Source organism: Poecilia latipinna, unplaced genomic scaffold (genome assembly GCF_001443285.1).
Source record: "Poecilia latipinna isolate Pla-1442-1.1 unplaced genomic scaffold, P_latipinna-1.0 Scaffold203, whole genome shotgun sequence".
In the NCBI taxonomy this organism is placed as follows: domain Eukaryota; kingdom Metazoa; phylum Chordata; class Actinopteri; order Cyprinodontiformes; family Poeciliidae; genus Poecilia; species Poecilia latipinna.
This window is the reverse complement of record NW_015112819.1, coordinates 338,206-354,300: the sequence shown is the minus strand read 5'-3', so window position 1 is coordinate 354,300 and position 16,095 is coordinate 338,206. Positions and strand designations below refer to the sequence as shown.

Here is a 16,095-nt window from a genome sequence, read left to right as displayed (position 1 = left end):
TTTTTTTTTTTTTTATAGGTTTTTTTTTTGTGAAATATAAAAAAAAAAAAAAATAAAAATATATATATATATATATATATATAATTTTTTTTTTTTTTTTTTTTTTTAAACTTTCACAAATGGCTTTCTGTTTGTAGAATAACGGGGCTTACTGTTTCTCTCTGAAGGAGACGAATGAATCCAACCTGGAGATTAATTGACTGCCTATCTCCTCTCCAGAGCCTCGAGAGGCCGTCAACCCGTAATTGACACATGAATCAATACAAGTAAATGTCTAGGAAATAACGACTTTCAGCACCAATACAAATTGACTGCTGGCGTCCTTCAGTCTTCCTCTGACAAATTAATCTAGACTAAGATTTGCCTTGAGCATCACTTCTCTCCCCCCCCCCAACCTGGCCATGTTGCGTTCATCCCACTCTTGATCCGATCTCATCAACAGCCCCGATAAGGAGAGACCTCCGAGTGTTTCTTTGTTCAGTCAAATATAGAAATATAGCCACTTTACCTCTCACAGCATACTGGCGTTTCTGTGGAAGGTGCGTGTCTGTCTTTTGAGTCGGTGCAACTGTGTGTTTTTGAGTACGATTGAATCAGTGGGTGTTTACGGCAGCAGATTAGATGAGTGTTTTTATTTTTGTCCCCTGTGGTTGCTTGTCTCCTAACCAGAGTTGACATAGAATAAGGTCCCTGCAGGGTGCCAAAAGAAAGCAAATGACAACAAAAGAACCTGATTGTCATCATCTATTCAAGGGCATGATTTGAGAATTTTATTGTATGATAGCTTTGTGTATAAACGCTGCAGATTTATAGTATTTCTGTATTTTCACAAAGACTTAAAACCAATTATACCCAAGGTTCTTATTACAAATACTAGACATCTTGAACTCAGAGAAAATATCTACTGAAATGTGTAGAATGTATTCAGTTCATAGGTCTTGCTCAGATTTACTTCAGTAGACTTTAGAGTAGATTAACTTCAGTAGAGTTTGGAACTTCAACTCCAAACTCTACCAAACATTTTGAGAATTTTGAGAACCAAAATATGCTTTTCTATTTTTTTCTGAAAAGTTAAAATATAGTGAGATTCGTGTTTACTTTTTTATTTGCATCTTTTACTGTGAAAAGGCCAACATAAAGTTAATCATTTGACAGCTGCAATCAGGAACTGGGTTTTGTTTCGTTCCTTCCTGAAAACGACCTGGAGGTCTATGAAATATTTGCTCGTGCTGTTTTTCTTGATCTTTCGAAATCCTTTAAGGTCAAAAGGTCTTGATGACACTGGAAACAAAGTACTTCCTGAGGTAATGAGGGAAAAACTTTAATGTTGAGTTTTCCAGTTTGGGTCCTCGGGGCCATAGTGTCCTACACGCTTTAGATACTTTTTTGGTTTCTTCAGCGAACCCTTTTTAATTCCACCGATCTTCAAAATGCCCTCTGTAGAGCTTGATGTAAAGATGAAGTGTGTTTATCACAAGGATCAAATTTGAGGAAACATTGTTTGAAGATGTTTTTTTAAGTAGATAAGACATTTAGTGACCATTTGGTGTTTTTTTTTAGCTCTGACCTGTCAAAAGCAATTTATGAACAACAAAATATTTTTTCTACTGTTTTGATTAACTTTGACTTTTCTAACTGTAAGCAGTTCATAGTCAAGTAAATCACTGATTCCCCCCACCCCAAAACAACCCAGAGTTACAGAGCTGTCCCTCTCTTCATTATTGGAAATCATTAAACACAGTAAAATTCTCCTTATTACTGGACTGAGACATTGTGCAAATATTATCTTGAAATGACTTTCTGCTACTTACTCTTAAAGAGGAAGAAGCTGTTACTTATTTTTCTGCTGGATTTTAAATCACCATTGAATTATTGTAACTATACAGGATCCTCAAGGAACTTTTTGTGATTGGTCAGTGTTTATGTTAGAACTAGAGGTGATGTCACACCATGTGAGAGAATCGGTGTACCACAGCTTCACAGTTTAATAGAATACATTTTTCTTAAAGACAAAATTATGACACAGTAGACATTTTCAACCCTCCATAGCATTTTACATTAATGATTTAGGATAACAGCATGGTTTTCTTGGTTAGCACAGTTAGCTTATTCACCGTAAATATCAGTTTGTGTGTATGATCCTCAGAATAAGAGGAACCTCACCTTAAACGTGAGCTATAAAAAAAGATGACTGCATCTTCTAATCCAGCACGTAAAGTGACAGAGTGCAACTCTTGAAAATGATAAACTAGAGCACCTTCGCTGCATTATATTTAGCTTGCTGTTATCTGTTGACGTCATTGCTCTTTTATAAGCAGCAGCCTGAACAAACAGCCAACATCCCTCCACAGAACATACAGCTTCCTCTCTAGAAGCTTTGTGCATCTCTGGCCTTCCTCTGACTTCATTTTTAAACACGTCACTGATATCGAAATGAGCAAACAGTCATATTCACTTACAACTTCCCCACAGACGTTGTCAGTGCAACGTGGTCTCTAATTGGTAAGACGGGGGGAAAAAAGGGTTCACAACCACTAGACTGCTAATAAGTGCAGATTGAGCTAAAAATAAGCATCTAATTTACCACAGTGCACTTTTGTAATGTTATAATTTATTTTTTGCTGCCTTTAAAAGGACTTGTGCCTGCACACACAATCACAAATCCTTTTCTCTGCTTCCTCATGCTGATCAGATGGAGCTCTTCACTTGACATGTTGCTCTATTTTACTCCAAATATACCTCTGCTATCACTGCCAGCTGCTTCAGCTTTTGACAGAAATGTATCAGGCTTGTTTGCATACTTCTTTGCAACTCCAAACTCTGATGCCTTCCAGAAGGTCTCATGCAGTGGTTTGTGGGGGGGGGGGTTCAGTTTGCTTTTTGTTATGCACAACAGGTTTGCTCTGAATGTTTTTGTCTTGTAAAACAGAACTTGGCCTGCACCATCTGTGTTAGTCACTCTTTTTTTAACAAGTAGAGAAACTCTAAGTGGGGGGAAAAAAAGAAAAAAAAACTGATCTTGAAAATGTTTAAGGGGATCAGGCTTTGTAATTGTACAATTTCTCAGCAGCTGTTGGGTAATGATTACACGATTACATGAACAATAGTTAGAAGTCGGAGGATTTAAAAGCTTTGACATTTATGAGACTTTGATTTTCTGAATTATGAGTGTGGGAAAACCTAAATCAACAACATGCCAGTTAATCTCAAGTTTTTTTTTTCTTACTTTTTCTTAATTAAAAAAATGTTTCAAATGAAAGCACCACAAATTCAGCTGATTGGAATATTTTAACTAATATGAACTTGTTATTTTGTTGTTTAGTCTACAAAACAGTTTAATATTGTTTGCAAAATCACTTCAAAACTACGACAAAATTTAGCAGGTGGTTACTTTGCACTTTTGCTTTCACCTACGTGTAAAAAATAATCAGTAAATAGAGCATATAGTGTTACTGTATCTGTAAAAATTTGGTCACTGAGCAGCACTGTTATGATTTTTGTTTTTCTTATTTTTATAATTGATTTTATGTTACGCATTATTTGTGTTTATTTTTAGTGTTAACACATCGATGGTGTAAAATCATGCTATTTTTACTTGAGGTGAATCTGACAGCAGCCCGTAGCTAGTTTACACTTGATGATTGAAGATAAATGCAGCAGATTTATTGCTGTTGTAACACAACGTGCGTTTGCATACATGTTCGGGAACCAATCCAAAGAATGCTGAACTTCACATTGTGAAAGCAGCAGGGCGGCAAAGCTTTTGAAAACTGAAATGTTGAAATGACTTTTTTCCTTCTGAATGAGTCAGATAATAATAGTTCAAACATAGTCTTTTTTTTGTTTTTTTTTGTTTTATTCATTCCCACTTTTTTGGGGGGGTTGGGGTGGGGCAAACAAAGCTTGAACAAAACTCGTGAATGTGTGTTTGTGGCAGGGCCAGAACCAGAGGATCAGCCCCTGCTCCACCCTGACCAGCAGCACTGCCTCTCCGCCTGCAGGCAGCCCCTGCTCCACCCTCCCCACGGCCATGCCGGGCCAGGTCGGCAACAAGGACTGTGCCTACGGTTCTGTCACCAGCCCCACCTCAACATTGGAGAGCAGAGACAGCGGGATTATAGGTGAGATCCTCTGGCGTGCTTACATAGACTCTCCCAAGATAAATATTTGCGGTGTAATTTCATTCTCATCAGAAAGTGAAAAATCTGCTACGCATTGGTGAAAAGCACATCACCACTGTTACGTTCTCTGGAGTGAAGGCTTCGACCTCTGTGACTACAAATCTAATGCAAGACTCTGGCTCTAGCAATTGCTAGAAAAATGGTGCTCGCCATTCTTTTTTGGGTCAAGTGTAACATTTGGTGTACAAAGGAATATGTTTACGACTCAATATTAGGAAAACATGCAATGAGATCGGGAAACATGGAAACAATGATATTACAGTAAATAAACAAGTGTTTAAGTAAATAGTGTTACTACTTTTCTGCACTGGAGTCAAAATGAAATTTACTGTTCCCATTTCAGCAACATTGTTTAATTGAAAACGCAGCATCTGGCTACATCTGCTTTTTAGGTGCATTAAAGAACAGGCACAACTGGCATTGCTAGCCTGTATAGTACTTTAATAATTATGTAATAAATATTGCAGTTCAAGGCTATGTAATATATATGTTACATACAGTGATAATGTGGTTGCATGTGCCTAACTGTGGGAATGGTAAAGGGATTGACCTTTTGTGTTCCAACAACCGTCCACTACTAGTGAACAAAACACTAGTAGTGGAAAAAAAATAAACACTGAGTGTTTATTTTTCTCAACGTAAAATAAACACCCTTGAAATTAATTAGATTGAAGACTCCTCAAACATACTTGTCCAACATCAGTGTCTGACCTCACAAATGACTTAAGAATGGGCCGTCACATAAGTCCACCTGTGTAAATACCAAATGAGTGAATAGTTTTGGTAGTAGCAGTGCCTCTTAAAAGAATAATTACAACACATTGAAGCTGGATTTAAAACAATAAAATGTGAAGTTAAAATGATCCACTGTGTAATTTCTAAACATTAATCTGCTCTACAAATGTGAAACATTTCTCTTTAGAGTAAAACCACATCCTCAGGGATTGTTGAATGTGGTGTATAGTACAAGTACCTGGTTTGCTTTTCCCTTTGGGAACTAATTCAAGTACCCGATGTTGACTTCAACTGTAGCTTTTGTGCATGATTTAAAAAGACAACAGGAGAGCTGAAATGCCTACCGATGTGAGGCACTTTAAAGATGTCAGAACAGGTGCCATCATTGTTTCCTGGCAACAATGGCAAACACCTGCAGTTTTAGATGGAAAACAACAACAACAAAAAACACACACTGGCACAACGATATCGATTCAGAGCAACAGTAAACAGATGTGAAATCAGACGTATGGGGAAGCGGATTTAGAAAGAAAGTGTGAGAAATGGTCTGAAATGTTTAATCGTTATCTGTTGTTTTTTTTTGTTTTGTTTTGTTTTTTGTCCAGCTACTCTGACGAGCTACTCGGAGAACATGGAGCGAGGCGGCAAATACAGCGAGGGCTCGCGAGGGAACCTGAAGCTGTGGCAGTCCCAGAAATCAGGCATGGACTCGTTCCTGTACAGGGTGGATGAAAACATGACCGCTTCCACCTTCAGCCTGAATAAAATCCCTGAGCGCAACCTGGAGAGCATGTCCTCCCATTCTGCCCACTCCATCCCTTTGTACCTCATGCCCCGTCCCAATTCTGTGGCCGGTGAGTCTCCTTCCTCTTCCCCCTTCTCCTCCTGTTTTTAAAACCAAACAAAATGGTGTGTGGCAAAGGTTTCTCTGAGCGGTGATTCACAGGTACTAAACGCGATGTACACAGCACTCCGGAGCAAATTATTTGTTCTAGAAAGATTACGTTGAAGTGCTGCTGTTCAGTCACGTCTTGTCCTCTTCTGTGCTTCCTTTCAACCCTGCTTGTTGTTTTTTATTTTTTTGTTGGGTTTTTTTGGTGAGAAGAATCATTAATGCATTGATGGATTTCTTTGATGTGCCTCTCTGAGGCTTTTAATCAAGTCTACGTCAGATTATTGAACACTTTCAATGTTTTAGACTAAGACTGTCAGTCAAACGTGTTTTTATTGCTTTAAAAGTTTAAATTGTCTGAAGTTAATTTCTCACTAACTCGTCTCTGATTGGCTTGTGAATTTTTGAAAATAATTGTGTATTAAGAACACTTCTTTTGCTATAATTAAGATGAGAAGCAGCAGTTTAGTTTCTAGTCTATGTTCGTGTTTTTGGATCACACTGAGTGAGCTCTGGCTCTGCCTGTTTTTCTTAAAATCTCAACGTGTTTACAGGATTCAGCTTTGGCCACAAGTTCACATGCATTCATCATGATTTCACATGTAACTTGAGAAACTGGGTTCAAAAGTTTGAATTTGTGGATTTTTTTATTTTTTATTTTTTTATCCAAACAGGGCCAGTGATGTACACACAAGCTCAAATATATACATACACCCCGACTATTCCTTGATGCCATCAACAAGCTTCTTGCCTTGTTCTGATTGAATCAGAAGACTTACTTTTTTATTTTTTCATCCTATTATTGGCTTTTCCTGTAAGCATACGCCATAAGATTTCTACGTTTTTAAGGTCAGCGTGTTTTGAAGATCATTTATCATTTGGAGAGCTTTGTCTCTCCAAAACCAGTTTTGATCTGTTTATCACTGTTCAATCTATGGTACTATTCACACCTTCCTATTCTTGGAGTCTGTTCTGGCATTTGTTTCATTTTCAGCAGCTAGAAAAACTTAACGTTGCTTTGTGTTTAGTGTCAGCTCACCGTGTTGATTTTTCTTTCCAGCAGTTCATTGTGGACCGTACTTGTGCTGCTGCGGTTCCCAACAGAACCTCGCAGAGCATCCAAATCCAAGTTGTTGTTGTTGTTTTTTTTTAGACTTAAAATACTCCCTTAAAATGTAGAAAAACCTTTACACCCAACCTTTTTGAATAGAGAAGCAGTTGATTTGGCCTTCATGTTTGTTTTGAAATCGACCAAAAATGGATAAAACTTGGTTTAAAACTTCATGGGTTGATTAAAAAATATCGATGTGAGTGTCATTGATTACACCAACAAGTCACCCCAGCCCTAATTGGAACCCGATTGATGAAGAGTTTTGTTTTTCATTTGTGCAGACCGCCTTTGCCTCAAAGAGTTCAAGCTGTCAAAAATACAGAGGAGCTGCAACGAAGTAGTAATTGTTGTTTCGGTTTACAATCCCAATATTTTTCCTCTGCTTGATCTGAATGGAGATGTGCAATTAATTACAACAATGTCATTCATTGTTTGAGGTATGAAGCCATTAAATATGATATTTACAAAGTAAAACAACTAACCGGCTCTCCTCCGAAGCCGGTTAGTTGCTTGTTTATGTACCTTTTCAACATCTTTTCCTTTGAAATTTGAAGGTTGAAACTACTGTTGTGTTTAGCGTTTATGCAGTGATGATAAAAATTCTGGGAAGTAGCGAATCCACAGTGACATTCTGTCTAAGCTCCCTCAGCCCTCTGGTGTAGATCGACACCGCAGAGCTGAACAACACTGTCTGGGAAGAACTGCTTCTGCAGAATTACAGACTGCGGCTGGAGGAACATCACATAGCATAAAGCTGGCATTTGTTTGGCTAAAGGTCTCATTCATATGAGGTTCTTTCTGTAGCTGCTGTGACGGAATCCCAAAAGTAACATATGAGAATTAAAAACAAAGGGGAAAAAAAGTGTTAGTTTCATAACACGGAGGCAGCCCTCGTAATGGGTCTGATTGTTTTATTGTTCTAATCAGCAGAGACTCTGTTACAGATGATGAGCTTTAATATGCACTCCTCCCACTCCCAGCGGGACAAAAGTCTTTGTTTACACAGTGCTGTTGAAAAGTATTTGCTCCCCTACAGATTTCTTCTGTTTCCCCATTTTTCCATGTCAGACCAATAATGACGTAGGTAAATACAAATTATGATTTTGTTTATTGAGGGCAAAAAGTATTTGCCACTTAAGCCTGACTCCAGCTTGCGCCACATTGAAGATGTTTATGAGCACAAGTGGCTAGTTGAAGGTCATGCCACGGCATCTGGATGGGATTTATGTCCAGACTTTGTCTCCAATTGTTGTTCTGCTGCATAGCTTCAGTGAGCTTGAGCTGAAGGTCAGCGACTGATAGACGTAGCATTCTTCTTCAGGTTTTCCTGCTGGACACAGCAGAGTTCATGTTTCCATCAACTGTCCAAGTTTTCCAAGACCCAAAGCAGCAAATTATCTCGTGACCCTCAAACCACCAAAACTCCACATTTATTATTATGAGTATTTTCCCAAAAGTGTCGGGAATCACGAGGCTGTTTTTGAGATGAGCCTTCTTGTTGTTTATTGTCGGCAGTGTTTATTTCCTTTGAAGTCACCGACGGATGCCATTTTTCCCCCTCTTCAGTCTCTTTCCTATTGTCAAATCCTGAACTCTGATCGTTACTAGGGCAAGTGAAGCCTGCAGGACGTTAGATATCTCCTTGAAGAGGCGTCGATGCTTTCTGGCAGTAATTCTGGTGTCTCCCATCCACTCCTGGGAAAGGTTCTCCACCGCTCAGTGTTCTCTGCCTTTGAGGATTGTGGCTCTCACTGCGGCTTGCTGGAGCCTCACAGCTCCGTCTGTTGCTTGTTGAGATCCTACACCCTACTTCATGCTGTCAGACAAGTTCTAGTTGACTAGAGAAACTGAACTCAGCTTTCCAAAAAAAAAAAAAATAATAATAATAATAATAATAATTTTTTCACATTTCGCGCCAAATTTGGAAGGCATTTTTCCCCTTAAATGTAATCATGATTTCAACTGTATGTGTGAAACCTTGTTCATTCTTCAGGTGCGTCACTGGAGTGGTGACCCTGTCTGCGTGCTGCTCGTGATCTGCTCTTTGTTCTTGCAGAGCGACCGGGGCTAAAGGACTCATCTTCGTTTTCATCTCTGCCCTCCGACACACGTCTTCAGATGGCACCGAGTTAGCCTAGCAACGGCTTTAAAATACACGCTGCTAGCTACAGATGATGAAAATCAAATAGAAATGAGGCTGTTGGGCAATTTGGTGGCGTGTGGGGGGGAGAAGGGAAAGATGTGATGATTTTTCAGAAGGCGTTTGTGTTTTTCAGAGGGACAGGAACTCCATATTTATGAGAGAGAGATGGATATATGTGGAAGAGGAGTGAAAGAGCGTTTCATAATCTCTTCTTTCTCACACTGCCGTCTCTCCTCCACAAAGAATTATTAGACGATGTAGGGATGGGAGGCGAGCGCGGGCTGAGGATTGGCTGAGCTCACCCAGCAGAGGAACATCAAAGCCCCAGGCATTAACCATTTCTATCCCCGAGAGTGACGGAGAGACTCTCTTTGATGTGCGGAGAGGGAGGGAGAGAGAAGCGAAGCCGGAGCAGAAGGCGACCGGGGAGGAATGAGGAGTGAGGGGGCTACTCTATTACCTAATGAAGGCATGTGCGTTGGTAGAGCTGAAAGATGGATATGGAGGAAGCAGAAACTAGGACCAAGTATGCTCATCGCACTTTCTCTCTCGACTGTGCTGCCAGAACGTATTAGAGAGAGGAGTTGACTACGATTGTGAAAACGAGTGGGGGGAGGGGGGATGAGAGATCTTAAAAGAAGGAATTGTCAATATTTAAGCAGCGAGAGTCTGGTGTCCTAGTTTGATTGAAGCTAAGAAAAAAAAAAAAAAAAAAAGCAAGATCCTTCATGTCTTCTGTTGGAAGTGGAAGGTGTGCTATTTTTAGACATGGTTGGTCACCGCTAATAAGACGTGTTTAAAATGTTTCAAAACAACGAAACGGTGTTCTGTCATACAATTCCTGTGGGTTAAATTTCTGATAACGAGATGCCAGAAACATACTTCAGAGCTTGGAGCGTCGTGTAATACAATGCTCCCCCTCCTAAAAGTAAATACAATTGCAAATAATTGCCGGCTTTTTTTTTTTTTGTCCTCTGGCTCAACCCGTGCATTTCATTTAGGAATAAAAACTTTGTCTTGTTAGATTCTCTTCATTCAGACGGTGTACAGCTATGGAGGGGAATGGTAAAGGAGCTAAATTTGAACTTTAAAGTGGTCTAACAGGGGTTGGGTGTCTCTCAGTCAACTGAAATCAGATAAATTTCAATAGAAAAACACTTTGCATGCTGTTGCACCGTTTAGGTGGAGGCTGCGGGCTGCTCAGACCTGCCACCCTGCAGCAGTGCCACGCAAACACACACACACAGACACACACACACACAGGTGTCGTCCAGTTTGTGTTTGTGGCAGTGAAGCTCCCCACCATTTGTAGAAACAACATTATTATTATTGCACTAAACCTATCTGTGAACTCTCTCAATAAGCTTACTGAATCACCATACAGAGGAGACTGTGTAAAAAAAAAAAAAATGGCAAAATGGGTTTTAAAGTAACATGTTTTTACAGATTTGAACTGTTTTATGACAGGATTAAGCAGACGTTTTTTTAAAGAAGGCAGAAACATCTGACAGTTATTGTGTAGAAACAAAAATAGCAACACCCATTACACGTCATAAGCTGTGAGGTGCCTGGTGAGCTTTTCTAAGTAAAAGAAAATAGGTCATCTTAGACATTGCCTTAAAATCTGCATAATAGTGAAAAGAACAGGAAAAGCATTCATTGTCCCACAAAGAGGAAATTCAGGAAATTCAAACTTATATTTTCACTCTAAGTTATGACACCTCAGGTATTGTGTAGTGAAACCATGTCTACCTATTTTATTTAGATTATGTTTTCTCTTTCTGCCCTGCTAATTAAAAATGATCTTAATTACAATTAGATTTTTTTTTTAAATAATCACTACACAATATGCTGATGCTCTCCTTGCTTATAAAAAGGTTAAGTTGTTTAAGACATTTGCCCAATGTACTTGGAGGAGTAAATTTCTGGTTTAAGATGTCTCCTGCAAAAGTCCAAATCACTTTGGCATTTTAATGCTAGTTGGGGAGTCTGAATGTTTATCTGTCTTTATATATTTTGAATGAAAAATTAAAAGCACTTGATTTTATCAGGTCTCTGCCCTTCAAACATGCAGGCCAATTTTCATCTGAAGTCACAGTAGTATTAATTGTCTGTCCTTATCCAATTTCCAACACAGACACAAAGGAGTTTTCATTCTTCCTGGCTGGCTTGAATAATATTTTAGCTCCCTTTGCCAAAAATAAAACAAAACAAAAAAATAGGACAGAGAAATGTATATATATATATATTATAGAGCAAATATTCACATTTTATTAGGACTTTCTCCTGCCTAAAAATGACGGCGCTCACCGCAGATTTGTATTTGCTTTTGTCCCCTTGAGCCAGGCCACCACATCCGACAATCTTGTTAAAAATGTAAAGATGAACTTTACAGCCAGTTCAGAAAATGTATTCTTGAACTTGTTGCTTGTTTTCTACATATAGATATTCCTCTGTACTATTAGCATAAATGTCCTATTTACGTTGGTGGACAAACGCACAAACACACACACACACACAAACACACACACACACACACACACACACACACACACACACACACATACTGCTATGTCAATGCGAAACTATTGATATAGCAGCCTAATAGTGTAAGGAACGAATACACAGCCTTGAGGTACACCAACGTCACTATGAACCATTTCAGAAACGCTGTTCATTTTTGAAACTGTGTTTTCTGTTACTTAAATAGGTTTTCATGTAGCTCTCTGATAGAAAAAAATAAAATGTTATTACTTGGCAGGAAGGACCTCAAGTTTTATTGCACCAGACTTTCTCCAAGTCAAGATAGGAGGCCACTACAGCACCTCTATTATCCACATTGAGGTGTGATGATAAATTCCTGTCAATCAGATTTAAAAAAAAAGAAAAAAGAATGAGGCACTTAAAGTGCCAGTAGCTAACCGTTATATGAAACAACTACTTGTCCTGCCAGCTGATTCTGTAACCGGTGCTGGATGACAGCCTAGCTGTTGTTTGATTGAGTGTGAGTGTGTGTGTGTGTGTGTGCCTGTGCACGCATGCTTTCTTGCTATCTGTCTGTCCTCTAAACAGGAAGTGCAGCTATCATTGCACCAAGCTTTCATCTACACAGTCCAATTTTTAATGCACACCTTCTATTCTTCTCCCCTACTCCACTCTTTTCCGCCTTCCTACTTTATTTCTTTCCGCTCTGCGTGCCGTCTTAGCGCATTGGCACAGCGGCTGCGAATGCGATCCCCAGCAGCCTGCTGCATTGCAGATAGGAATGATGAGCACACAGATTTCAGTTCTCACATTCAAACACAGTTGAAAGAGAGGAAGAGAGAGGGGGGGGCGGAGAAAGACTTCCCAGCCCTGAAGCCCTGAGTCATTCTTCCTTGGTTTAGCTGCAGATTAATGCCTCCACACTTTCTGCTTTTAGCCCAGTTGAGCGACCAGTAACCCCCCCAGCCCCCCATTCCCATCAGGGTTGAGCCTCTAACAACAACATTCCCAGCTGCCATTTTCCCTCCTATTTGAGAAACAAATGTGGCTCATTTTTTAAGGTTTGTCACTTGAGTGACTCAGACACCCAGCAACAAACTCGTACGACTGAGCGGACGTGCTCGGTATTTTTCTAAGCTATACATGTAAACGCCTGTTTTTAGACGTAGGACAGGACAGGCGTCAGTGTTGTGGAGTCTAAGGTGAGAGAAGGCCGCCTTCTTCTTGGAGAATCACAATGCCTTAGCTTCCTGTGCCTGCGAAAAGAGAAGGTGAGAGACAACAGATAATGCTGATGGATACCCACTGACACCCCCGTAAAATTGACTGGATCTAGGAACTACCTCAGGTATCATGCAACATTTGAAAAGGAGTGAATTAATTATTAAAACTGTTTATTTTTCCACAGGTTTTTTTTGTTTGTTCTTGCTGTCAAACATAATAACCATAACTGCTGTAACAGAAGTGAGATACAAAAGCAGTCGGAAAATCAGGGAATTTTTAAAGTAACATCCAGGCATTTAAAAGTTGTTTGATAAAGAAAATATTGCTCCATTTGTTGAATTTATTTTTCCATCTGGCCATCTTTTTTTTTTTTTCCAACATGGGTGAAGGATGCTTTGTATCTCAGTTTTGTTCCAGTCTAGTTTTTACAGACACAATAACTAGTGGAGATAATTGTAATAAAACGTTTTACTCAATACGCTTTAATACAGCAAAATGTTAAAACTTGTTCCTCATAGAAAAACGTGTATAAAATAAGAATGGTTTGGAAGAGGGAATATTAAGTTTAAATAGAATAGTAATCCATTTTAAAATTCATTCTTGGCCTCATCGGCTCCAAACCCTGTGCATCTCGATCTCCGAGTGTTCCCCGCATGTTAATGCTCCCGGCTCGTGTTTTCTCACCTCTGAGTGAACCGTGCAAGCTCAGGTGCGACGACGAGGCGGGTTGTTCACGTCCGCTGATCTCATTCAGCATTCAGTGGTTTCCGAGTGTCGGCCTCAGAGACACAGTGTTGGTGTGAAACAATCATCAGCCGGCGTCAGACAGCGCCCGCTCCATGAATAAGACATTTGTCTGCAAAGCTAATTAATCCTGAGAGGGGCCGCATGGCATCTGCCTCCGTGCTGCGTGACAGACACGGAGAGGAGGGAATTCGAGGGCTGAAGCAATGGCTCCATCTTTCCTGCAGGAGCTCGAGCCTGGAACCGCTTTCTCTGAAACCTTTGCCACGCTCTTTTTGTATGTGTGCACACTATGAGTTTGTTGACACGCATTCTGGCATTTGTATGTTTTTTTTTTTTCTCTCTGTTTTCCTCCTCTGATATATCCTGCTGTTTCCCTTCCCCCCGTCACGCACACGACAACGACAACAGCTACAAGTTCGGCCCACCTGGAGGACCTGGCGTACCTGGATGATCAGAGGCACACTCCGTTACGCACCTCGCTGCGCATGCCTAGGCAGAGCACCACCTGCGGGCCGGGTCGCTCCGGGCAGGACCTGAGAGGTGAGTGCAAACACTCGGACACACTCTGGGGTGTGTCTCGCCACATTACAATATCATCAAAACATGCATTTTATTGCATTGCAATTCAACAAGCGAAACTGCTTTGTCATATGGAGTCATTCCGTGTGGTGGTACGTTTCAAGCTGAACTATTATACAGATTCTCAGAGAAATATTTACATATTCTGACCAAAAATAGTAACTGTTGAATATGAAATATTTATATCCTGCATAATTGTGAGGAAGCCGTTTTCACTCCGGATGGTAAATCGCAAAAGATCATTGCTAAATAAGCCACGTGCTCACAGAGTGTTGTATGCAAACATGTTAATGGAACATTGAGTGGAAGAAAAAAGTATCATCGAGAAAAGTGCTCAGGGCTAACTGCAACCTTAATGGTATTGTGAAGTGAAGCCCCTTTAGGAGTTTCGGGTAAATTTAAAATGTGTTTCAATAGTTTTAAGATCCATCACAGATAAATATCCAAGATGTGGACTACAAAAACACTCCTGAACCAGTAATAATTTAAGCATCTAATTTGAGCTGGAGAAAAGGGATTGAACTGTTGCTCATTGGGCTGAAGTCTTTTTTTTTTTTTTTTCTTCAGATGGAAGCTAGTTTTGCATTTAAGTCAAACATTAAGGTTCCAGAATGTGAAGGAAGATTGGAGAGGCAATCTCCAATTGGTCCAAAGTTTCATCTGCTGGTTCTGGCCCGAAGTCAGGCTAGCTGTCTACCAGGAAATCTCAGAGCGCTTCAAGCTTCCATCTTCTGACAAGCTGATGAAATGCTGATTTCATTTTCCAGACGTGGACTTGGAACCAGCCCACACAAACAAAGTTGCCAACAGCTGCTTTAATGATCATTGTATCACTGTTGCTGATTGGTCAGCAAACCGCATGGAGAATCCATGGCGAACTGAGAAGAGGAAGAAAACGGGTACCAGACAGGCGAGCTGAAGGCCGCTGTTGAAGCAACCTGGGCTTAATTAACATCTCAGCAGAGCTACAGGCTGATGGCATCGATGCAGTTATTTGTGTGAAAGAAGCCCTGACCAAGCATTGTGTAAATATCGCACAGCATGTGGGCATATGGTGACATTTAATATTTAGCTCATTTCTTTTTGATTGAGAAAACTTTGAGAAATATTGCTTGTAGTGACTTTAAAGCGTCACTAGATAGTCTGACTTCTCCACCGCAAAGTGAAAAGTGACTGTGACAGAAAACTTCTGCATGGTGTCACAAATCCCAAGAATTTAACCCAAGGATCCTTTTTTTTTTTTTTTTTCGGTGTAATCAATAATATTAGTTCTGTATTTGCTGAAACTCCGATTGCATCCTCATATTTTTGCAGAAACTGTTTTAGTTTTATGAAGTGTTCTTTGAGGCCTCGATAAACCACCTGTGGCATGCTTTCTTATGAATACAATACAGTCAAAGTATCTGGCTTGAAAAAATAACATGTTCCAATCTGTCCCGCATTTTTTATTTATTTTTTTTCTGGAGGCGAAGCTTGATTCAGACGAGCTTCGAGTCCAACGGACAAATAATATGTGACGTGTCCCGATACCTGAAACCCCAGCCGTGGTGAAAGGTGCACTTTCTTTTTATTGTAGTTGTGTCTATCGTAGGCTCCCTGTGGCTGACAGACTGCATACCAGGACTGTTTTTTTTTTTTGTTTTTTGTTTTGTTTTGTTTTTATCCTTTTAAAGAACCCTGCAGCCATAATGGACTTTCTCCTCAATTACAAAATGCTGCTTTGTCTCAGGTTTGTTTGTGATTAGCCTGTTGTGCTGCCTTCTACGCTGATCCGTTCAGCCCGTCCTCAACAAGCAGCACAACTCAAAAGCATCTGAGGACTTGCGAGGCGAAGCAGCACGACGACCAAATCTTACTTAGCATTCGAAAGGAAATCTGAGGCGGGTAGATTTGCAGTTGCATGTGTCTGTGAGGTATTAAGCCAGAGATGTGGTGGTTCGGTTGTTGAACGTTCTCAGCTGTTGTTTAGTTTCTTTCTTATTTCTTCGCAAAAAAAAAA

At 40.0% G+C, this 16,095-nt stretch overlaps 1 protein-coding gene across 12 annotated transcripts in view; it reads left to right on the top strand.

Annotated features, from left to right (window-relative positions):
- Window positions 1-16,095, top strand: part of tanc2b (tetratricopeptide repeat, ankyrin repeat and coiled-coil containing 2b) — a 152,642-nt gene that overhangs the window by 99,274 nt on the left and 37,273 nt on the right. For all 12 annotated transcript variants that reach the window (XM_015031349.1, XM_015031348.1, XM_015031347.1 and 9 more), the window contains 3 exons: window positions 3,938-4,121; window positions 5,522-5,770; window positions 13,926-14,057. In XM_015031349.1, the coding sequence (XP_014886835.1) occupies window positions 3,938-4,121; window positions 5,522-5,770; window positions 13,926-14,057 (565 nt within the window). The remainder of the gene's footprint in view (window positions 1-3,937; window positions 4,122-5,521; window positions 5,771-13,925; window positions 14,058-16,095) is intronic.